This window comes from Musca domestica, unplaced genomic scaffold, assembly GCF_030504385.1.
Source record: "Musca domestica strain aabys unplaced genomic scaffold, Musca_domestica.polishedcontigs.V.1.1 9, whole genome shotgun sequence".
In the NCBI taxonomy this organism is placed as follows: Eukaryota; Metazoa; Arthropoda; class Insecta; order Diptera; family Muscidae; genus Musca; species Musca domestica.
In genome coordinates, this window is record NW_026712435.1 from 22,504,369 (window position 1) to 22,529,823 (window position 25,455).

General features: G+C 32.8%; 1 protein-coding gene across 8 annotated transcripts in view; it reads right to left on the minus strand.

Moving 5' to 3' along the window:
- Nucleotides 1-25,455, minus strand: part of LOC131800417 (serine/threonine-protein kinase mig-15-like) — a 151,191-nt gene that overhangs the window by 10,780 nt on the left and 114,956 nt on the right. For 6 of the 8 annotated variants that reach the window (XM_059131896.1, XM_059131897.1, XM_059131899.1 and 3 more), the window contains 3 exons: nucleotides 23,709-23,847; nucleotides 19,441-20,478; nucleotides 8,247-8,366 (listed from right to left, as the gene is read on the minus strand). In XM_059131896.1, the coding sequence (XP_058987879.1) occupies nucleotides 8,247-8,366; nucleotides 19,441-20,478; nucleotides 23,709-23,847 (1,297 nt within the window). The remainder of the gene's footprint in view (nucleotides 1-8,246; nucleotides 8,367-19,440; nucleotides 20,479-23,708; nucleotides 23,848-25,455) is intronic. The other 2 variants (XM_059131902.1, XM_059131901.1) reach the window with 1 other exon arrangement.

The following is a 25,455-nucleotide window of genomic DNA, read 5'->3' on the forward strand; positions in this document are numbered from 1 at the left end:
GCTATATCGATCCACGATATCGTATATGTCCCATATAACGGTATCACCTCGATATTGGGTATTTTGATGATTGTAGCCAAATTTTTTAATGAAATTGTCTGAAAATCCACATTAGGAGTTCCTTCTGAGTACTCTACACCCTGGAAGAGTATTGTCTAAATAGGTCCACGATATAGTATATCCCCCATATAACGGTACCTCTCTATATTCGGTATTTCGATGAGTTTAGCTACATTTTTCAATGGAATTGTCTAAAAATCTATATTATAAGTTCTTTTTAAGCACTTTACCCCCTGGAAGAGAAATGTCTATAAAGGTTCACGATATCGCATAGCCCGCGTAAAACGGTACCCCCCAATATTCGAGATTTTGACGATTTTAGGGACATTATTCACCGGAGCTGTTTCCAATTTTGAATTTTTTGAATTCGTAATGGGTACTACAGCCTGCGACAGACAATTGCCTATGCAGACCTACGTCTTCATATTGCCTCTATATAACGTTGCCTCCCAATATTCGGTATTTTGATGATTTTAGCGATATTATTTACCCGAATTGTTTCAAATTTCGTATTCGAAGTTTGTAATGGGTACTACAGCCTATGACTGTCTGCCACGTCTTCGTATAGCCCCGTATAAAGGTTAAACGGTATTTTTCGTAATTTTTTTGAAAATTTTCAAGTAGCTTCCAAATGGTGAAGGTATGAAAAGTTCGGCTAAGACTTAAATGCTTTTTTACTTATTTTTGCTTGATTTTTGTTATTACCTTTTCGACATAAGTTTTTGGATCTGAAATTTGCATTGGGTAAAACAAAACCAGTATATACTTCGTTTTTCCATTGTAACAATAAATTGGATAAAAATATCACTTATCAAATACTTCAGCTGAGTATTTTATCCGGAGATCAAACGCATCAAAAAAAAAAAAAAAAAAAAAAAGACGTCTTCTAGGACCTTTAGTAGAATTTTATGAGAAATGATTTTTTCGATTATTGTAGCGATCCTGTTTAAAGGGAGCTTTTAACCATATTTGAAGAAAAGGAAATGTAACGACAATCATATAAGTCTTAATATTATCGATTTTATTTAAACTAAGCTATATAGTACTCATAATTGGTTGGGTCATAGACTCCGAACTGAGTCTTCTGTTTGATGATGTTATAACTCTGGGACTAGTTGGAATTTTGTCTTACAATCTTTGAAACACCTGATTTAGCATTTGATCAACCAACCTAATCTAGATGTGTAAAATATTGAGACCTATTTTCCTACGGCTGTTATTTAAGTCATTTTAATCTCCTCCTTCTATAATGCTATGTTTACGTTAGAACTTTTTGCTTCAAGAGGATTTATTTGAAGTATAAGTAATGGATATGACAATTTTAATCCAAATCTAGTGGGTTAACCCATTTATATGTAAACGTACTGTAAGGCTTTTATTTTTTTAATATAAACATTCTGTTTAACCTGGACTAACATATTTTAACATTATTTTCGAAATTCAAAGCGCGATTAAAATAAAGTAGTGTATCAAACATAAAAGTCAAGGAAGAGAGAATCAGAACATGAACGTTTTATTCATTCCTAAATGAAAATCTGATAAATAATGAAAGACGAAATAATGATAGTAAAATACTAACACTCTGCATGAGGTGATATGATGATGACGATGATAACATTAACAAAGTATGTACATATATATACAAAAACTGATGATGATTTGAACGTATGAACAATTAGTAACTAGATATCTTTCTCCTACCGATCATTTTTACACAAACAAAGATACAATTTATTATTATGCAATTTGAATTTTATACATAGCATATCATACAAATTATTTTATTCATATCATATCAATTTAAGACAATACAATAGACTTAAAATTCTATACTAATACACACACTCACACGAACATATTTTTTATTAAATAATTATATTTCCACCATTTCAGGATATCTACGGAGACTTTCATTCAAATTGTCGAGGGAAAGTAGAGACGAGTAATATGCTGAAAGGGGAAGGGTTTCAAAGAAAACCAAAAACCAGTTTTCTAAATGTCAATGAACGTCTTTTTCATTACGTACGTAATAAGCAGAATTGTCGATTTTGGAGTGGATACCAGCCAGCAACATTACAAAAGCTACCAATGCAGTCTGAAAAAGTTCCAGTTTAGTGTGGTTTATTGCCTAGAGTTAATATTGGATCATACTTCTTCAAATATGCTGCGAATCGCAACATAACTGTAAATGATGAGCGCAACCGTTGGGATGATATCCAACTTTTTTTGCCCAAAATTTGCAGAAGCTTGACTGGCATGACATGTGGTTTCAACAAGACGGTGCCACATGCCACACAGCACTCGTAACAATGGACTTATTGAGTGGCGTTTAGGTGAACATTTAATTTCATGTTTGGGGCCGGTCCACATAGATGTGGGGCTATGTTAAATAACATGTCTTCTATTAACGCATTGGCAGACCGGACGAAATGTTGTAAAATGTATGTCAAAATTGGAATAAGGGATGGAACTACTGAAGCGTAGTCGTGATCCACATTTGCATGAAATAATTTTTAAACATTAGATTTTTTAGACTGTACTATCAATTTACAAAAAAAAAAAAAAAAAGATTTCATTTCATTTCCTAAAGCTCTTAAAAATCTCCCTTTATATTATTTTTACTAAAATATGAAAATAGTTTCTTTTTAGGCGAAAAGTTCAGGGGAGCGTTTGCTTTAAAAATGCTGCAGATAATTGTGAAAAAACAAATTTCATATGAGCCTTCATTATGGGGCATATTCCTTCTGGAAAACGGCTAAGGCCAGAATCGAGAAATTTTGCACGAGGGTCAGTCTTGGTGCGTAGTGAATACTTTGTATTGGATAAACGGAATCACCTAGATCTTGGAAAAAGAAGGAAGAAATTTGGAATGGAAGTCACTGAAGGAGTGCAGGATCGATATACCAAACGGTTTTAAATATTCGAACTTTAAGATTACGAAAAATTAGAAAATGGTACTGAACATCTAAAACGGTATCAATTTGGTATTATGTGAACGGATCGAGCTAAACACATAAAATTCGGAGTGATAATCAAGCCTGGAAAGTAAACTTGTGGTGGTTTTGGAAATGTGTACTATAATTATACTAAAAGTACTGAATGGTACTATATTTGGTATTTGGTGAAGGGATATAGATAACATTCTGAAATTTGAAACATAGATTTCTGATAGTATCTGTGGTTGGAAATATGTCCTATATTTGTACGAAAAGTACTATTTGGTAATAAATTTAGTACTGGGTGAAGGAATGGTGCTGGAATCCCGAAATTTAGTATTGAGGTCTCTGTTGGCATCTGGGAATGAGAGAAGAAGCTCATTTTTCGATATGCGTACTAAAATTGTACTAAATGGTACTAAATTTAATAATTTGGAAAATAGCGGAGCTACAGTTCTTAAATTTCACAGATGGTATTTGAGGTTGGGATATGGAGATAGTCTGGAACTATAACTGCACGAAAAATACTAAATAATACTATATTTGTTACTGGGTGAAGGAATAGAGATGAAATTTCATATGGATGTCACAGTTGGTGAGGAGGGCTGGTTTTAGACATACATACTATATATGAAATGCTATTAAACTTGGTAATGGGGCCAAATTAAAGATTTTAAATCCTGTAATTTGATATTGAGGTATCTGCAATTGAGATATGGAGTTGGTTTTTGGAAATGTATACTAAAACCAGTAAAGAAAATCTTAAGCTAGGGCGGGGCCGAATTTATGATACCCTACACCACTTTCCATATTTACTAGAGCTTCGCATAACAATTAAAAGTTTTTTATGGGATAAAATAAAACATACAAGCTATGATTATAATTGTAATTTAAAGTTCAAAGGACTAAATGTGCCAAAGAATTTGTATCTTTTCAATTGGGGCTTGTATTGCGCACATGGTGCACATTTAACTTGAAATCGGATAAATATATATATATGGGAGCTATATCCAAATCTGAACCGATCTCGATTATCTCCAATTTTAATAGGGTTCGTCCTTGGGCCAAACAAATGATTTGTGCAAAATTTCATCTGGATCGGGCAATAAATGCTAGATTTTGCTAGATTTTTCCTATAATTATTTTTGCCAATACGAAAATTAATGAAATTTCTTCCGTAGCACCTAGGAATGGTGTAGAGAATTGCGAATTAACAAAAATATATGCAAATTTTAATTTTTTTGTTCATATTTTACAATATATTACAAAACAGAAAAATTACTAAATTACATAAATAAGAATTTATTATACACTAATGTAAACAGAAAAGATATTATACATTATAAACAACATATCTGTTTAGAAATACTTTATACGATTAGAGACCAGCTATACACACATTAAGTCCTTGATATTAATTATGACTGATAAATTCAAGTTCTATTTGAGTTTCAATTACTATAAACACATTACGAAAAAATTCAATTCTCAGTTCAATTTTTGCCTAAGTTTGTTGACCATTCTCAATTTGTGTTTATAGCATTTTATCCTCGAAACAAAACGAAATGTAATCGTTATAGCAGGTGAGTAAAAGACAAAGTAGAGAGGGAGAGAGAGAATATTTATATGTATGTGTATATAGTATGGAATTTACAAGAAATGATTTGATCGGAGCGTTTTTTTTTTGGTTTGGTTTTATTGGTCTATAAAAGTAAGTATATAGGAGACGATCTTAAACTAAGCTAATCAAAATGAGGGTGTTTTTGATTTTAAAATTTTAAGAATTTCAGTTTGTTTTTGTTTTAATTTTTTTTATTGATTTGTTTGTTTTATACTTACAATTTCTTTGTGATTGTTAGGTAAATTTGCCTAATTGAATATTGAAAATTCATACAGTGGCCATCAGCTCACAGAAAAGAAAACGTCGCGGAAAGACAAAGCACAATGGATATGAAGAAAAATATTGGTTTTTGGTTTATATATGTTTGGATTTTGTTGTTGTTGTTGTTATTAATATTATTAATATAGATATTATAAAATGACAATACAAAATACGAAAAATAAACTCAAAATGTATGCATAATTTCTAACTTGAAAAATATTAAGAAAATATACATTTATTTTCTAAAAATTAATAAAAACATAATCTACCAGTAGAAATTGTAACTACAATATAAAAATAAAAAAATAAATGGCACATAAAGAGGCTACTTAAAAAAAAGGAAACCCTGTCTAAGAAATAAGAATAAAAAAATAATAATGAGACATTCTTTGAATAACCCAGGTTATGGTCTTCTTTATCGACGGGCCCGCTTCAATTGACGCATAGGAAGACAATATTGAAGCAGTGATGTTGGCCGAGATGTTGGAAAGAGTATGCCAAAATTGGACTGAGCGGATGGACCATTTGGGGCGCTGTCGCGGTCATCATTTGCATGAAATATTCTTCAAACATTAAACTATATGAACCGTATTATCAATTGAAATAAAAATTTCATGATTTTTTATACCCTCCACCACACTATGGGAATACTCATGTCAGACCCAACAAATTATATATATTCTTGAATTTTATCTAAGTCGATTGAGCGATGTCCGTCTGTCTGTTGTGATCACGCTATCTTCTGAACGAATTGAGATAGAAGGCTAAAAGAGACTTGGCACACATGTGTATTTTGCCAGTAGGCAGGTTAAGTTCGTAAATGGGTCATGTAGGTCTACGTTTTCACATAGCTCCCTTATAACGGGACTTCCCAATTTTCGGTATTTTGATGATAAACCGGAATTGTTTCAAATTTTGTATTTAAAGTACGAAATGGATACTATGACAGAAAGTTGTCTGCATAGGTCCACGTTTTGGTATAGTCCCCTTTTATAACGGAACCTCCCAATATTCGGTATTTTTATGATTTTAGCGATATTTTTACCGGAATTATTTCTAATTTAGTAGTTGAAGTTCGTAATGGATACTACAGCCTATGACAAAAAATCGCCTATGCAGTTCTATGTCTTCATATAGCCCACTTATACCGGGACCTCCCAATATTCGGTATTTTGATGCTTTTAGCGATATTTTTTACTGGAATTATTTCAAATTTCATATTTAAAATTCGTAAAAAGTACTACAGCCTATGACAAAAAATTGCCTATGCAGGTCTATGTCTTCGTTTAGCCCCCATATAATGATACCTCCCTATATTCGATATATTTTTTTTTTGAATTTAGCGACATCATACACCGGAATTGTTTCAAATTTTGTATTTGAAGTTTGTAATGGAAACTACAGCCTATGGTATGTAGTTCAAGTTTGTAATAGGTGCTACAATGTATAACAAAAAAGTGTCTGTGCAGGTCCAAGTCTTCATATAGGCCCCGTATAACGGTACCTCCCTCCCAATTTTCGGTATTTTGATGATTTTAGCGACATTATTAAGCGGAATTGTTTCAAAATTTGTATTTGAAGTTCGTAATAGAAACATTTGAATATTGTAATGGCTTATGACAGAAGTTGCCTATGACGGTCTACGTCGCACAAACCCTAATATAACGGCTACATTCGTTATTTTTAAAATGTTAACAACATTTTTAATGGTTTTTAATTTTTTTTTGAAAAATGCGAATTTCGTTCCAAATGGTGGAGGGTATTCAAAGTTCGGCTCGGCCAAACTTACAGCTTTCTTACTTTTTTTAATTTTATGTTTTTTTTTGTGAAAAACTTTCAGCCTTTATATAGACTCTTACGGATCTTCTATGGAAAGAAGACATTTTATGGATTTTTTTCTATGTTTTCTATAGTGAGAAGTACTTTTGTAGGTATTTATGCAGCCAATACCTTATGCAGGTCTTCTATGGACAGAAGACTTTCTTAAGGTTTTTTAGGGGGAGAGTATTATTTATAAGACTTCTTGGAGAAAGAAAAACTTTTTGCAGATCATCCATGTAGAGAAACCTTTTACTGTGAATCTGCAAACGAAAGTGTTGTGTGGGGGGTTTTATCGATGATAGATCTTTCACAGATCATCGTTAGATTGAGAAATTTTTTCACAGATCTTCTACGACTGCAAGACCTTTTGCAGGACTTCTGTGGATAGAAGAGTTGTTCTTATAAAAATTAAATTATAACGTCGTATGAATTCACTTAGATATTTGCTCTATCCCTCAAAATGCCTTAATTAGTTTGTAATTGAAATAAAATTCTTTCTATTCCATTTTTTCTATGTATTTATTCCAATTGTTCCAATATGGAAAATAGGTCCTGAGATAAATACCTTCTTCCAATAGAGTCTACAAGTTTGATTTTCTAAAAGTAAACCTCTCTACATTTTGACCGCCCAAAAAAGTCTTGCTTATTAACAATTAAAATTAAAAAAAAACTATACATTTGAAATACAATTCTAATGTTCCTATAGAAATATTAGTTTAGTTTCCCTAAAAAGTGTTTTTTTTTTGTATCCTAGGTGAAAGTTGCCTGTGTATGTGTTTTGTTGATATGAAATTTGCTTAAAAAAACCACAACACCATACAGCTGTTTGTGTTTGAAATTAGTTACAAAATTTTGAATTAAATCTAGTATTGTCTTAAGGCTCTCAAAAAACCCATACCTCAATGTTTTCTAATTTAAAAATAATTTAAAAATATAAAAAAATAATAAGGATTTGTATTAAAATGAATTAAATTAAATTAGTAGATAACTGATTGGGGACAGGGGGAATTATGTGAATATTGAAAATGAAAAAAGCAACAACAAATATAAAAATGAAACGGAACAAAGACAAACTAAAATAGAAATAATAATTGACTTCCACACTTTGGGTGGCACATATGAATGAAGAAAATGACTGAATCAGACAAACACAGGTTGTTGGGGGGAGGGACAATAGACTGAATGCCATTGTCACAACATTGACTTGTTGCAACAATTTTGTTATAAATGTTTTGGATTTTATTTTTTTATTTTTGAAGTGAAAATGCAACAACGAAAATAATAATTAATTTAAATCAAATCTCAACTAGGAACGGATAAACAAAATTGACAAAACACAATGATAACTTATATGTATGTAGCGGATATGTTGTAATATAATCTGTTTAAGGCATTATGTATTACGTATGTGTGTATTATAATAAATTATACAAGAATAAACAAATTATCCAACTAATTTTCGAATTACTTTAAGTGAATACTAGAAATTAAATCCAAAAAATGTAGCTTAAACGAGAAACGTTGGCAAAGGCAACGAATTCACTTACCTCTTCACTGGATGATTTGTCGTGACGTGGCGGAGTTGCTGGCGAAGCTTGACTAAGCAAATCGGGTAAAACACTGCTGGTGCGTGTACCGGGTGTACCAAGATTTTCCGTATTACGATTCTAAATTAAAGGTAGAAAAAAAATATGGAAATGTAAAAATATTATTATATATATTGTTTTTTGAAAGCATTTCAAAGTTATAAACAAATTTATAGCACTAATTACAAAATAAAATGAAAAAAAAAAAAAAATAAGAAATGAAATGTTTGAACGCTTTTCAAATCATTTGTTTATTGCAAATGCCACAGATGATATTTACAGAATTTCAAAAAATTTTGTAGTGATTATTTTTTTCAAGTAAAAGTAGAAAAAATATATGGCATGTTCAAAATTGTTTTGAAGTTGATTGTATTATTACATTATGTTGCTACTAAAGTCCTGCGTTTAAGGCCAGATTACACAACAGGTGAGAGTCAAATTTAAATGAGTTTTTTTGGGTTCCTGTACAACTGTAATGTTAAATGCGGCTATTGGAATACGATATTTTTTGGCACTCTTAAGGCAGGGAGCGCCAAAAGTATGCTATAAAAGTGCTAAAGTTTGATTTTTGGTGTTACGCCATAACAGCTCAGACAAAAATCGCTATAATTATGCTGCTGTATTTTCTAGGCAAGGTTCTCAGTTACTTTTTTAAATAAAACTAAAGCGCCCAAAAGTATGCTATAAACATACCAAAGAGATATGTGGATAAATTCATTTTATATATTTCTAACACGAAAACGACCTTTTTATACCTTCGTCATTCGTCATTCCATTTGTAACTCATCGAAGTAATAATTTTAGACCCAACAAAGTATATATATATTCTTGATCCGGGTAAAATTCTAAGACGATTTAGCCCGTCCGTCCGTCTGTTCGTCTGTTGTAATCACGCTATAGTGGAAACGAATAAATATAGGAAGCTACAATTTTTTCCGTCTTTTGTCTGCAGGCATATAAGTGCACCCCCCGATATTTGGTATTTTGATGATTTTAACCACATGTTCAATGGCATTGTCTGAAATTCTGCACAAGGAGAACTTGTGACTACTTTACTCCCTGAAAAAGAATTGTCTACATCGTATAGTCCTTATATAACGGAACCTCCCAATATTCGGTATGTTGATGATATTAGCCACTTTATTTAATGGAATAGTCTGAAAATGCACACAAGGATTTTCCTCTGAGTACTTTACCCTGTGGAAGATTGGAAATTGTCTATATAGGTCTACGTTTTAGTATAGCACCCATATAACGCTACCCTGAGATATTCGGTATTTCCAGGATTTTTGCGGCCTTATTCACCGGTATTGCGTCAAATTTCGTATTTTAAGTTCGTAATAGGTACTACAATCTATGACGGAAAATTGTTTATGCAGATCCACGTCTTAGTATAGCCCTCATACAACGGTACCTCCTGATATTCGGTATTTTGATGATATTAGCGACATTATTCACCGGAATTGTGTCAAATTTCGAAATCGTTAGTACAGCCTATGACAAAAAATTACTTATCCAGCACCACGTCTTCGTATAGCCCCATTTGTGCGTATAATGTATTTCCGATATCTGGTACCAATATCATTGTTGTCGAATTCATATTACGAATGTGAGAGACTTATAGACCAAATCGGATGAAACATATACATGGGAGCTATAGCTATATATGAACCTGTTTTCTCAAAATTTGATGTACTTGCTTCTAGACTGAATTCGGACGAATGTGCCAAAATTCAGATAATTTGGACTGATATTGGCCATTTGGTGAACAATTAACACGAAATCGGTTGAAGATATATATGGGAACTATATCCAAATTTGAACCTATTTACATCATTTTCAATAGAAATAACTCTGCCAAATTTTATCAAGATCGGATAAAATTTGGCAGAGGTATTTCTGGGCTGTGTCCGAAACCTGGCATCAAATATCATTCTTGTGGAGTGCATATTACGAATGTGAGGGACTTAAACACCAAATCGGATGAAACATATATATGGGAGCTATAGCTATATCTGAGCAGATTTAATGCACTTGCTTGCTGAATTCGGTCGGATGTGCCAAAATTCAGATCATTTGGACTGATATTGGCCATTTGGTAAACAATTAACCCGAAATCGGTTGATTTTTTATATATGGGAGCTATATCCAAATTTGAACCGATTCACATCATTTTCAATAGGTTTCGTCCTTGGGCCAAACAATTATTGTATGGAAAATTTCATTTGTCCACAAGAATACATGGACAGACGGACGGACTGACATGTGTAAATCGGGTATAAAAATACGAAATATTTTTGGTTTTTTGGTAACATTGATGCAAATATTTTTTATAATGGAAATAGAAATTTCTTGTCTTTGATGACTTATAGTGAAATTTGACATCATCCTTTTAAAATGGTGCTTTTTGGAGATTTTTGCAAAAACTCACACAAAGTACGGCTTTTGCCCTAAATGTGTTTGAAATTAAATATATGAATTCCAGGCGTTTAAGAAAAATTTAGAGTTTTGGTGTCTTCTAGGACCTATAGTAGAATTTCACGATAAATAATTTTGTAAAATATTTTAACGTCTTACGATCCCGTTTAAAGGAAGTTTTTAACCATATTTGGAAAAAAGACCAAAGAGACATGTCTTCAGGTTTTCGGCTTTACTTTCATAATCTGCTGGATTTTCCCTGTAATTTTTGAAAACATTTTTATACTTTATTTCTATATTACTGAAACGAAAAAGGCAATTATCAGAAACTTTTGCTTACTTTGACTTGGGATAACCTCTAAATTTAGCATTTAGAATTGGATGGAATTCAAAAATATATAGTGTAACTTTATATAATATAAAAATATAATTAAATTTTAAATTGATTCACCTCATCATCTGTAGCATTTATGTACATATGTATTTATGATTTGAAGAGCATTTTCTTTATGTATATTATTTTTCTAAATACAAAAAATCTTAAAACTAAAATGAATGCCAATGAGTTTTACAAATACCCCTCTTTTATGCAAATGTAAATAAAATGATTTTATATAAAAAATTTACAATAAAATAACGCACTTTGACAATAAAAACAGGGACAGACACAACACTCATTTTTGTAATGTTAACAAATTATCGATTTTTCTTCCAAAATTCCCCAACAAAATTGTTTTAAAGTCTCTTTTTTTAATAAAAACCCAAAAATATATAAATTTTTAATATTTTTTTTTTTTGTACAGCAGCAGATAAACGATCATTGCTTAGCAGAAGCAAAGAAAACTGAAGCTATAGATGGAGATAGATGATGTTGCAAAAAAATAGTTGAAAATTATTATATATATATATATATATATTGGGTCTGTTTCAGAACGGCAAGAATATAAAAGTTTTTATTACGATAGACGACTTTTATTTTTTCCAAAAAAAGGCAAAATCCTTGCAGTTTCTGAAACAGAGCAATATTTTTGTAATATTTGTACATAGTTTTTATTTACAAAATTATAAAGAATAGTATGACTAGTTTAAAGCAATTTTTAAAAGGATTATTCATAAACCCAACTTTTATTTTTGTTAAATCTGATTTCAGCTAAGCTTATGTTGGAATATCTATAATCTTAAGGCAAGCTCACACACATCATGTTAGAGTCATGTGAAAAGTGGAATTTCCACATTTATCTTAAGCATTTTCATGGCATACTTTTAGGAGCCATACACACATTTTGTACACCGTCCACCATTCTAAGGAGACATATTAACTTTATGTTTGTAACTCCTCGAAATAATCACGTTACCTCCTACAATGTTAAACTCTAAGTCGATTTAGCGATATCTGTCTGTTTGTTCTAATCACGTTACCTTAATAAGGAATTGAATGGTAGAGTCATATGTAAAGTGACTTTTTCACATTTCTATAGCATACTTTATGGAGATCCAAACAATTTTAAAACTTTCAAAAAAATGAGAAGATGAAGGATGAGGCGAAAAACATGCTCAACTCCCTCAACTCTCAAAATTGAGTTTACTTGATTTTTTTTCTGCTCCCAGTAGTCCTTCCGCTCGAATTCGACTGAGTTTCACTTTTCTTCAAATTCGATAACATTTTTTTGGAGGTCTGCAAGTACGCTATACCTTACTAAGGAGTGATTTTTGCAATTATATTTTTGCAAAAGACCTACTGCAACGCAAAATTTTTGAAAAATTTTCTTGGAAAGTTGACCGAAGATCCACATTATATAAAAAAATTGCGATTAGCGACGAAGCTCATTTTTGTCGCAATGAAGTAAACAGAAATAAACAGAATTGTAGATTTTTTAGTGAAGATCAGTCAAAAGCTTTGCCAAAGCTATTAATGTATCTAGTAACAAATAAACAAGCACCTAAGTTCGGCCAGGCCGAACTTTCAACCACAATTTGGAAGGAACTGGAAAAACTTAAAAAAAAAACTTTATCGAAAAATACCCTTTAAATGAAAATCGTTTCTGAACCGTGCTATACGAAGGCGAGGACCTGCATACGCACCTGCATACGGACCTTCAAATACGAAATTTAAAACTATTCCGTTGGATAATGTCGCAAATATTATCAAAATATCGAAAGAACGGGGTGAACCTGCATATACAATTTTCTGCCATAGGTTGAAGTATCCATTACAAACTTCGAATACGAAATATAAAAAAATAACAAATAACAATTCCGGTGAATAATGTATCTAAATTCATGAAAATAAGGAATATTGGGATGTATCGTTATATAGGAAGGGGTCGACCTGTATACGCAAATGTTTGTCATGGGCTGTAGTAAACATTGCGAACTTTAAATACGAAATTTGAAACAATTCTATTCTATAAAGTCTTTAATACCATAAAAATTCCGAATGTTGGGAGGTACCGTTATATGAGGGCTATACGAAATGTGGAGGACCTGCAAACGCAATTTTTTATCAGAGGCTTTAGTAGGACATCTTCCAATACGAAATTGGGGGGCTATACGAAAACGTGGACCGATATGACCTATTTACGAACCTGCCTACTGCCATACACTTATGTACAAAATTTTAGACTTCTATCTCAATTCGTTTGAAAGATAGCGTGATTACAACAAACAGACAGACGAACATCGCTAAATCGACTTAGAATTTTACGCTGATCAAGAATATATTTTCTTCGTTGGGTCTGACATGAGTATTTCGAGGAGTTACAAACGGAATGACAAAGTTAATATACCCTCCATAGAATGTTGGAGGGTAAAAAAAGCAGTTAAGTTCGGCTGGCCCGAGCTTCTTAATACCCTCCGCCATTTTAAGATATTGTAAAAATAGTCTTTTAATGGTCTATATGGTGGATATAGGCAAACCCATTTTGATTACGTTAGAAACGTAGGTCAAAATGAGCAAAATATCAAATATGGGAATGTTCGATTAAAAAAATATGGACCTATATAGACACAGGAAAAACAACCCATAATGAACTCCAAGTCTCAAGCTAAACCGCTGGAAACTGAGGCTAAAATTATCAAAATACATAATATGGGGAGGTACAATTATATGTGAGTTATATGAAAACTCCTCCATAGTTTGGCGGAGGATATAAAACTAAATGCTTTATAGCCTAGTATAAATTAATATAAATATGCTAAAATATTTTATTTCACGTTCGTTTATTTTAAGTTTAAAAATTGTTGAGAGCTCCTTAAAGTATGCTATAAAAATGAAAACAATGAAAAACTTACTTTACATATGACTCTATAGCACCATGTGTAATCGGGCTTTTAGTTGAGCCTTTTGGATTTTCAAATCGTTTTAACATTTTAAAAACTAATTTCTACTTGCTCTGGAAGTCTTCGTATAAAATTCTCATATATATTAGGTAATGAGTGAAATCACCTCTCTTCTCAACAAACTCTTGTCGCATCTAAAACTAATAGTGGCGTCAATTGTAATTAACCAATGGAAATTTTTCTTTGCCATATTAATTTTTTTTTTAAATTTTTTTCTTTGCCATATTTATGAGGGGCTTAACAATGTTCCTGATAAAGTAATTGACTTATATATGGTATATACAGATATTAATAACAACATAAAAATTAATATTATTTACTTTTTAAATTTTCAGATCTTATGCTCCATCTCAGCTTTACGAAAAACAATTTTATTATTTAGAGCAAGGCTTTAAAACAATTTTGCAAATGAGCTTAGCATTGGCGCAGATGACAATGTATTTAGAAAATGAGAAAAAAAAATTCCTTATTCCCTTAGAAATGAATAGAAATGACAAAAAATTTTGAGAACTGTTTAAAGATTAGATAAAAAACTAATATGTAAAACAAGAGAAACCTTAAAATTTAATTTAAATATTTTTAAAAAATAAATGTTTTGCACCATTGAGAGATATTTTCATTCTACCATTTCATAGATATTCACCTAATTTATAGTTTTACAATTTCGGTATACTACAAAAATCTCATTAGCATCCATATTCATTACTAGTAGTTAACTTAATTAGAATTTAAATACTTTTTTAAATACTTTTTTTTGAAACATAAAAAATTAGTTGTAAAAAATTTGTTAGCCTTAAAATGGTGCATTTTTTGTTAGCTATACGACATCTTTATAGCATCATACATAGGGGATGGACGGGTCTGCCCCTCTAGGTTGGTTATACCATTATGGTAGAGGTTCTTTTACAAATCAAAATTAAATAAAACAGGAACAAAGGGAATAATGAAAAAGAACAAAAAAAATCAAAACATGCTCCCAGGGGCACCTTATAATACAGAGACACAAAAAGTCAAAAGGACCTGAATCACAAAATCGAATAAAATCAAATCAAACATGTATGATGAATGCGAAAGAAAAAACATCAATCCAAATAGGTTTTTCAAAATTTGAATTGAACTCAATAAAATCAAAAAATATATACATTTATTTAGAATGGTATTTTTCTTTCGAATTCCTTTTCGTATCGGCACACGGATACAGGACCTAAAGGTGCAGCTGCCTAAACAGCTATTTTTACTGGCATAAATTATCGGTTAGCTTCTTTGTAAAAGAAACAAGTTAAAAATTATCAGAAGAAATAGTCCGATCTCTACTATCTTTCTAACAGATCTTGTGTTGATGGAAAGATTGAGATCTGCCAAGTCTGAATGGAATTGTATTGCTAATTTCGCGTTTTATGAGCTTCATGGTAACTCAAAATGGGGTCAACATTTGTGGGGAAGGTAACAGAAGGAGTGACCCGATATATCCCATCTTCACAGCAGATCTTTTTTTAGTAAAAGTAATAGGATGTGTGAAATATGAAGAGAACTGGATGCTTATTCCGGACCTTTTAATAGTTCTGGTTATTCCGAAATTTGACCCTTTGTTGGGGAGGTAGAAGAAGAAATTGTAACATTTCTAACATCTTTATAACAGATCTTGTGTTGATGAAAATATTGAGCTGTACTTAGTCTGAATGGAATTGGATTGCTAATTTCGCGTTTTATAAGCTTCATGGTAATTCAAAATATTGATCCTTTGAGGGGGAGGTACCGATATATCCCATCTTCACATCTGATCTTGTGTGGATAGAAATAATGGTATATTTTACATTTGAAGAGAAACGGATGCTTATTTCGGATTTTATAATAGTTTTGGTTATGTGACATTTGCAGAGAAACATATGCTTATTTCGGATTTTATAATTGTTTTAGTTAATCAAAGTTTGGTCCTTTGTGGAGGTGGTACCAGAAGAAATGGTCCGATCTCTAGCATCTTTATAACAGATCTTGTGTTGATGGAAATATTGAGATGTTCCAAGTCTGAATGGAATCGGATGTTAATTTCGCGTTTTATAAGCTTCATGGGTATTCAAAATGTTGACCCTTTGTGGGGGAGGTACCAGAAGGAGTGGCCCGTATAAACCTTCTTCATAGCAGATCTTGTTTTATTATAAATAATAGGATTTGTGAAATATGAAGCGAACTGGATGCTTATTTCGGTTTTATAATAGTTTTGGTTATTCCGAACTTATACCCTTTGTGTATAAGCCGATGACCTAAGCCAGTAAAAAAACGTTCTATGTATTTTTACCTTAAGTTTTCAATCGAGATTGTGAATTAGGCCTTTAATAAAATAAAAAAGGGCTAAATAATCCTCTACATAAATATTAAATAAACAAATATTTAAATAAAAAAACTGACAAAAATTATTTACAAAATATAACAAAACATATAAAATAGTATGTAACGTGCTTCAAAACCAAAAAACAAAAAGAAAAATGTTTTCAAAATAATTGGTGATTTTTTGTCATTTTTATGTGTGAGTAGTGAGTTATGAACAAAATTTACAAATGATTACAAAAAAAAAAAAAAACAATAGAAAAAAATTCTACAAAAATTAGTCAAATTAGTACAGAAACAAAAATATATATATAAATACACAAAATTAATTATTTAAATGTATTATTAGTAAAGAAAGCAATTAAAAATAATTTACACACAATGCATCAAATGGTTATTCATCGAGAAATTCTATCAGATATTTTATTATTTCGGTTTATTTGATTATATTATTGTATCTGGAAACAGTGTAAATCAATTGAGTTGAGATTTTTTTACAGTTCTTGTAAGGGATCGCATAGACCTTGCGTAAATTGCAGAACCAAAGAAGATATCTTTTGCCATCTATTGGTGATCGAAGGCCCTGAAGAAAATCTTATAAAAGTCTTTTCCTCAAGGCGAAAAAAAATCCTATATTTCGTGGAGACCTTTTCCAAGTCTTTTGTATAAAAAGGTCTTGTATGGACCATATCCAGGTCATCTATAGAGAGAATACCAGAGCTCAGATTTTCTCGACTTTACTCACGAGTGAAAAATACTAGATGGGGTTCTTGAAGAGTAGAGTGGCTGAGAGATCGCGAGTGCTGCTGCTTTAAAGATTGGATATATTTATCCCATCCCATTTATACTAAATCTAATTCTAGGGAATATTGTCGCATTCAATGAGAGTTACAATTAGTTAAAATATTTACCCTTTGTGGAGAAGGTACCACAAGAAGTGTACCGATATATCCCATATTCACATTATGCCTATGGTTGACAAAAATATTAAGATATACAAAGTTTGAAGAAATTCGCAATTCTTTTTATCACAGAGCAATGATTATTTAAAAATGTAGGCCCTTGTGGGGACGTTTAGAGACGGAGTTGACCGATATTGTTCATTTTCGCACTAGGCTTATACAAATATTAAGATTTACAAAGTTTAAAGAAAATTATATGATCCTTTTTCTTTCTATGAGCAAACTATTTTCTTTGAAAATCTTGATCGAACACCAAAATATAGACTCGAAATACCCTGAAACGGATATCGTCCAAAGATACCTAAGTTCTTAGAACCGTTACCGTTCGATGAGGCACACATTTGGCCGTATCAAATAAAATATATTAGGCTGGAGTATAAAATTTGAACTTCTGTGGAGGAGGTACCAGAAGGGGTGAACTGATATTGCACATCTTCTACTTCGGTCGAAGTTAAATAATAACAGTAGTGTATACTAAGTTTTGGACGACATCGGATATTCCCTTCGACAGTTATCATGCGCACCAATCAGACAAAAGGGCAATGCTAGATAGACTCCAAATGCCCTGAATTTCGTCCAAAGAGACCTAGGGTCTAAAATCGTTATTTTGATGAGGAACATTTTGGCCGTATCAATTGATATATGCCTTCTGTAGCCATAAGGCGGTATAAGAATTAAGAATAAGAACTTTTCTTTCCGTACTCGAAAATGAGAACGAGTATGCTTTAACTCGTTCTTATTTGAGAATCAATAGACAATTTTGACCTTTTGTGGGGGAGGTACAAAAAGAAGTGGATGAATATTGTCCATTTCCGAACTCGATCGATGAAGAAGATGAATGAAATCGGATACTCCTTTCGATAGTTAGCGTGCGTACCAGTCAGATGGACACATCTGAATCGACTCCAAATGTTCTGAAACGAATTTCGTCCTGTAGCTCCAGGGTTGAGCATATAATAACGATATGACAAAACCGAATGAATACTGCTCGATTTCGAATGAATTTTACTCCCACTCGAAAAAGAGCAAAGTATAACCGCCCTTATTTGAGTGGCATAGAAAAATAAAATATACTTATTTTTTTACTCATACAAGAGTACTCCCGCTGTAATTGGAGAAGAGTTCAGTCCCTATTCGAATTCGAACGAGCATTTCTTAGCTCTGAATTTTAATTTTTTTTGTTTCGTGAAGGTTTTTTGGTTTATAGCTAATTCCTTTGCAGATATTCCGTCTTTCGTAGACCTCACACAGAGGTCTAAAAGTCTAAGGTCTAAAATCGTTTTTTCGTATTCTCTGTGGCCCCAATGTTTTTTTTACTCACACAGGAGTACCCCCGCTCCGATTAAAAAGGTTTCACTCTCGACTTCGAACGAGAATTTCTGAGTTCTGACTTTTGCAATTTTTTGTCTCGTGCAGCGGTCCCATGCAGGTATTCACCACATAAAGATCTGAGAGTATAATAACGGTATGACAAAACCGAATTAATTTGATCTTATAAAGATTTATGTTTTTCGAAGATAATATACAGGTCTTCTGTCCGGTCAACATAAGACCATATGCAAAGCTTTCGTCCATGGTACTTTATAAAGGTCTTCTATCCATCAAAGGACTTTCCTCAAACTTTTTTTACACTGTTCCACAAGAATAAATACAAGGACACACCTCCGTGTTAATTTCTGTTCAAAGCAAAACTCTTAGCAGCTAAATATTAGGGTGTATTATTTCTAAATTTCAATTTAACGGTTTTTGTGATGATAGTTTTGGATGATGGCTAGAGAGCATGTTCAGATGGTATGGGTAGACGACGACAGCGACAACTTTACGATTCCAATATTAGTTCAATTTTTTGTTGGTAAGCTAAGCATTAGAGGGAAAGTTAAGGCCAAACATTGGAGGGACATTTATACTAGGAATGAAAATTATCCCAAAATGTGGAAGGAATGAGATACAGACAAAGTGAGAGAGAGATAGCGCTAGATAATGACAGCAAAAAATTCTATGGTTTTAGTAAGCTTTCATTTTTGAGCCTTAACTAGTGAGGACAGTGAGGTGTGTAAAAAGGAGAGATAGAGAGAGAGAGAGTGAGAGAAAGAAGCAATGTTGCTGTTTACCTGCTGCTGATGTTGTTTTTGTTGCTGTTGTACCAGTTGTTGGGCAAAAAGCTGTTGCCTGGCCGCGGAGTTTTGAAAAACAATAACCGATTCAGTCTTTTCACGACGAGGACGCAAGAAATCTAAATTACTAGTCCAGCTAGTCTTATTGGGCGCATTGGCAGTGGTCGAACCACTGGTACTTCCCGAACTTTTTGCATTGGCATTTTGTGTTGACTTATTGGCGGCGGAATTCGTCTCTTTGGCGCTCTTATTCAAATCATTTTTATTATTATTGAATATACTGTTGTTTCGGGGTATCATGGCACTGGCTCTCTGGGCTGCTGAGCCAAAAGGCGATGATTGTTGTTGTTGCTGCTGCAATAGATTTGTGTTGACCAGCACTGCTGAATGGCGTTTGGTTAAGGGGAAGAAATCCGAGTTTTCGCGCCGGAATCCGCGTATGAAGTTTTGTGGCAATTTTGAGTCGGACTCTTGCCGTTTATGCGTGGCATTGTTATTGGCACTTCTTAAGGCATTTGTGTTAGCTGGCGACGCTGACGAGGACGTCGATGATGTTGGGGAAGACTTGTTGTTGTTGTTATTATTATTACTACTATTATTATTTGAGCCATTAGTTGAGCTCGCCTTAGTTCTACTGGAAACTGACATCATTGAGGCTCGAGTTTGATCTTTGGTCTGGGCTTGTTGAGCACCTGTCTTTATTGGCTGGAAGCCTTTGGGCGTTTGTCTTGAGCTCGGCACCTCAGCCATACTGCATCGTTGTAGTTTGCTATCGGCCTTTAGAGTACTACTATTTGAACTACTTGGCACCCGTGAAAGACTACTGGAGACACCTGTTGTAACAGCCGCTGATAAATTGTCATTTGAGCCAACCGCTCCTCCTCCTCCTCCTGCTCCACTGCTGGCACTTTGTTTTGGAAAGAATTTCTCAATATCCCATTCCCGCAAGAGAGCAACATCACGCAACTCATTTTTCGGACGATTGGCACAAGATGTCGAAGCGGATTTTTGTAAACGATTTTGATTTTCGAATTTCTAGAGTCGGGGAATTTGTTTTGAAATAATTGTTGTTATATATAGTTGTGTGTTTGAGTTTGAGGTTTTGTTTTTGCAATACGTAGAATTGAGAATATGGAGATGGAAGTAGGAAATATGTTTTTCTTATATCTATTTGGGTTTTGATGAGAATTTGTTTCCTCTTTTTTTGGAGTCATGATTCAATATTGGGATAATTGTTGCAAGTTGTTGGTTTTGCCGACAGATGTTTACCCCCCAGCCCTGAGTTATGATTATTTAAAACGTTTACCCCTTTAGCGTGGAGATATATATCATTTTTGGAACAGATCTTGCGTATGAGGTAACATAAGAAATGGTGCGATCTCTACCATCTTTATAAAAGATCTTATGTTGATGGAAATATTGAGATTTACCAAGTCTGAATGGAATCGGACGTTAATTTCAGGTTTTATAAGATTCATGGGTAGTCAAAATGTTGATCCTTTGTGGGGGGGGGGAGATACCGATTGTATCCATTTTCGCACCTGACCTAGCACTGATGCAAATATTAGGATTTGCAAAGTTGGAGCAAAATCGGATTATCCTTTAGCTTCCTGTGCAGTAAATTATTTTCTTTGAAAATGTTGATATTTTGTGGGGGAGATTCCCGAAGGAGTGAACCTATATTGTCCATCTCTGAACTCGATCTATGTTTGACAATAATATTACGACGTACCAAGTTTGGAACAAATCGGATATTTTCTTCGAGAGTTATCGTGCGCATCAGCCAGCCAGACGGACATTTAGACTAGTTCAATATGTCCTGAAACGGATTTGGCCCAAAGAGATCTGGGGTGCGATACTGTTTTTGCGGCAGAAAAGGATTTCGGAAACATGCAGTACCACCCTTTGTAAATGTGTGAAAGTCATTGTCGTCTGTGTTACTGCAAGACATACATTCCCCCCTGCGTACGTTTTGATCTTCCTTTGACCTTCTGACAAAGATTATGGTGTGACATTCAATGTCTCAATAATGTATTCTTCAAGCTAAGACTTCCCAGCAGCTCGTCTACCGAAGTAATGATGATCCCTGTCATCCAGATCAACCGGCATCTAAGTAAATCTTGCTGACAACCGGAGATCTCAATAGCACTCTCCAATCTGCCTTGGATGTGCTGCTACATTTCCAGCCACTGGATATTTTAGCTCAATTTCAAGCAACAAGGAGTGTGCTAAGACTCTGGAAAGCTGGTAGATGGTGCTTTTCACGTTTTGGTCATGTACGAATCCTGAACATACCAATTAGTCGGATTGTCTTAGTTGAAGGTGATAGACTTTTTTGGAATTCAATTACACTGATTTAACTATACCTGACAGGGATGCCTGGCCGGGTGGTGAATCATCACTGGAGGGATTGTCCATTTATATAAACGGCTCTAAGCTAGATGAAGGCACCGGCGCTGACGTATTCAGCCCTAACCCAATCATCGAACACTCATAATACGCTTAATGACAATTGTGGGGTTTTTCAGGTGGATATGTTTGAAATCAAGAAGGCAGCTGAAAGAGAACTTAGGGAGCTCTGCAATAGCATAACAAGACTAGTGACTATATACGTTGATAGTCAAGCTAAAACACGTTGTTGGGTTCCAGGACATAGCAATAAAGTAGGGAATGAAGTGGCTGATATATTAGTTCGAGGTGGATCCCAGCCGATTGATATACCGATTGATGAGGCCAATAAGCTATTATGTCCGCTGCAGGCATTCGTTTGCAGGAATACGTTTGAATTCAGATACTTTTATATAAAAAATGTTTTCATTACCCAATGGCGGAGGGTATTAAAAGTTTGGCCGGGCCGAACATAATGTTTCTACTTGTGTTTTCTAAAATCTCTCATTTCATCTATATGCAATAGCAACAATTATCCACTTCGAAAATCATGACATCACAAAGGAGACGTTTTCCATTGGAATCTAAGAGTAAATGGGAGGAGTAATAGTAGAATGATGGACCTAACTAAATATATTTTGCAAATTTTTCATGAATTTTCATTCACTTTTTTTTTTTTGATTAATGTTTTGAACCGCAATTATAATTGAATGTTGTTTGGCATATGAACATGAAGCTAAATATCTATGTTTGTAATGATTTTTTGTTATATAAGAAAATATACATACAAACAAATATCACAAACACACAAACATTCGGATTTTGTTTTTAAAAAAAAAAAATTCTCATTGTTGCTGCTGCTGTTGTTGTTAAGAAAAACAAAATAGGTGTGCCAGTCAACAAGACCATATTTATATATATGTATGTATATATTCACAGATGATGTGCATTAAAAAAAAAATGCCTTTTTGTAAATTAATAGCAAACTTAGTGCAGGATATATGATATTTTAGAGAGAATATTTTTTTGTTTGTACATTTTTTTGCATTGTTATGATATTTAAAAAAAATTAAAAAAAAAACAAAATTTGAAATATAAATCTATATAAAATTCTATAAAAAAATTAAAATTCACGAAAAATATTTGCAAAACAAAAGGAAAGGTGTATTTAATATTTTTACAGAGTACTCCAATTGGTAAAATGAAATAAACAACATTTTGGAATACCCTGTATTATTTGTTCGTATATCTTTGAATTGAATATAAAAAAAAAAAAGAATTTTCAACAAAATTATGTGTATAAAAGAACCGCAACCATTTAATATCGCTAGTAGTATTGTTGTTTGTTTGTAATTATAATAATAATAGATATTTTATAATTTTATACAGGAAAAATAAAACGAAATTGGCTCACAAAAAACCCTGAACCCTCTATAATTTTATGTTGAAAATTTAGTTGCATTGATAATTTTAAACAAATCTATCAACAGTTTTTTATTAATTGGTTAAAATTTAATAAAAAAAAAAAAATACAATATTTGCTATAAAACTTTTCTGTATTATTAGAAATTTAGAAAAATATACATGTCTTAATGTTGTTTTGCGACAACATAACCACACCTTCTCGTAGTCTACAACAATACATACAAGTTAAAGATTATTATTTTTTTTGGTTTAAGAAAAAAAGGAAAAAATCTACCTACAAAAAGTTCACAATAAAAAATCACCAATTTCATATACGAAATAATAAAAAAACTAAACAATTGTTTCTTTTTTCCTTTGTTTACAAAATTTAACATATTCGAAACCAAATTTGGCTATCTTGGATATCAAAGTCCATTTCAATTACTAAATATCAAATAAAATCTCACACTTACCCTTTTCATTATCAATGTACGATCGCCGGCTTGGTCATCATCATCTGGTGTGGGAGGTAAGGGGCGATTTGGTGGTCCACCGCTGCCATGGGTAATGGGCGTTGATGAGGAATCCTCTGATACTGGCACCAGGCCAGGCCTATATGAAAATTCAGGACTTGTTTTTATAACCAAATCATAATATACAAACAAATAACAAAAAATCACAACAACAACAAGAACAAGAAAAACATAAGTAAAGTATGAATATTTGAAAAAGAAAATTATGAAAAAATAAAAACGCATGATATTTAAAATGAAGAAACCATCGAATGAATATAGAATGAGAAAAAAAAATAGAGCAAGAGGAGAAGAGAGGAGTTATGAATTATGATTAGAGTTTTTTTTTTAAATGATTTGTTTTTTTTTTAATATGAAAAATAGGTGAGTTTTTTTTTGTATTTCTAAATCTAAACAGAGAGATCGCAGGGGGCAAATTGCTTTTATATTATTAAATGTTTAAAATATTTAACATTTAATGATATTATTTTACATCGAGGATCTGTAACTTTTTAGGGAATCTTTTTAACTGCATTGGTTTAACTAGGATTACCACATTAGAGTTCATTGTTTTCCCCAATAACCATTTAAAAACAAGAAGAAAAAAAACTCTAAGTTCGGCCGGACCGAACTTTTAATACCCTCCACCCAAGGGTAAAGGAAACATTAGAACCCATTATGACCCCCAAATACCATTTTTTGGACATATTCGTGGGTAAATGTGGCAAAAGTCATGAAAATACCGAATATCGGGAGGTACCCCTATATTGGGTTATACAAAAACGTGGACCTATACATACAATGTTTCGCCAACGGAGCTAGAACCAATTAGGACCCACAAATACAAATTTTAGAAATGTAAAAATCATCAAAATACCGAATATCGGATTTACCGTTATATGCGAGCTATACTAAAACGTGGACCTATACATGCAATGTTTCGCCAGCGGAGCTAGAACCCGTGATGACCAACAAATACCAATTTTCAGACAAATCCGTAAAAAAATGTGGCAAAAATAATCCAGATACCGGATATCTTGATATATGGGGGCTATACCAAAGCGTGGACCGATATATCTCATTTTCAATACCAACCTTCCTTAGCACAATACAAATTGTTCTGCTAAATTTTGACGCTCTACGTCAAATAATGTGGGCTGTATTTCAGATTTCAACAGACAGACGGACTTAGAATTTTATGTTGATTATGAATGTACTTCGAATATCCTCCACCATTTGGAATGAATTCGGCAATTCACAAAAACAATAAAATCCGTTAACAATTCTGTTAAAATCTTAAAAATACCGAATATAGCTGTTATATTAGGGTCTATATGACCGCATTGGTAACTTTTGTCATAAGCCATAGCAACATTCAAATGCGAAACTTAAAAAAAAATCGGTGAATAATGTCGCTAAAATCGTCAAAATCCCGAATATCAGTAGGTATATGGCTATAGGTTATAGGAGAACGTGGACGTTTTTTTTTTTTTTTTTTGTTTTTTTTTTTTTTTTTTGGACGTATATAGACAATGCTATGCCACAGGATGCTGAATCCATTTTCAAAATCCAAATACCAAATTTGAAACAATTCCGTGAAGAAAGTCATTAAAATCATCCAATTTCGACTAACAGGAGGTACGTTTACATGGGGACCAAACGAAAATGTGAACCGAAACACCATTTTTTTCAATACCAAACATCCAAT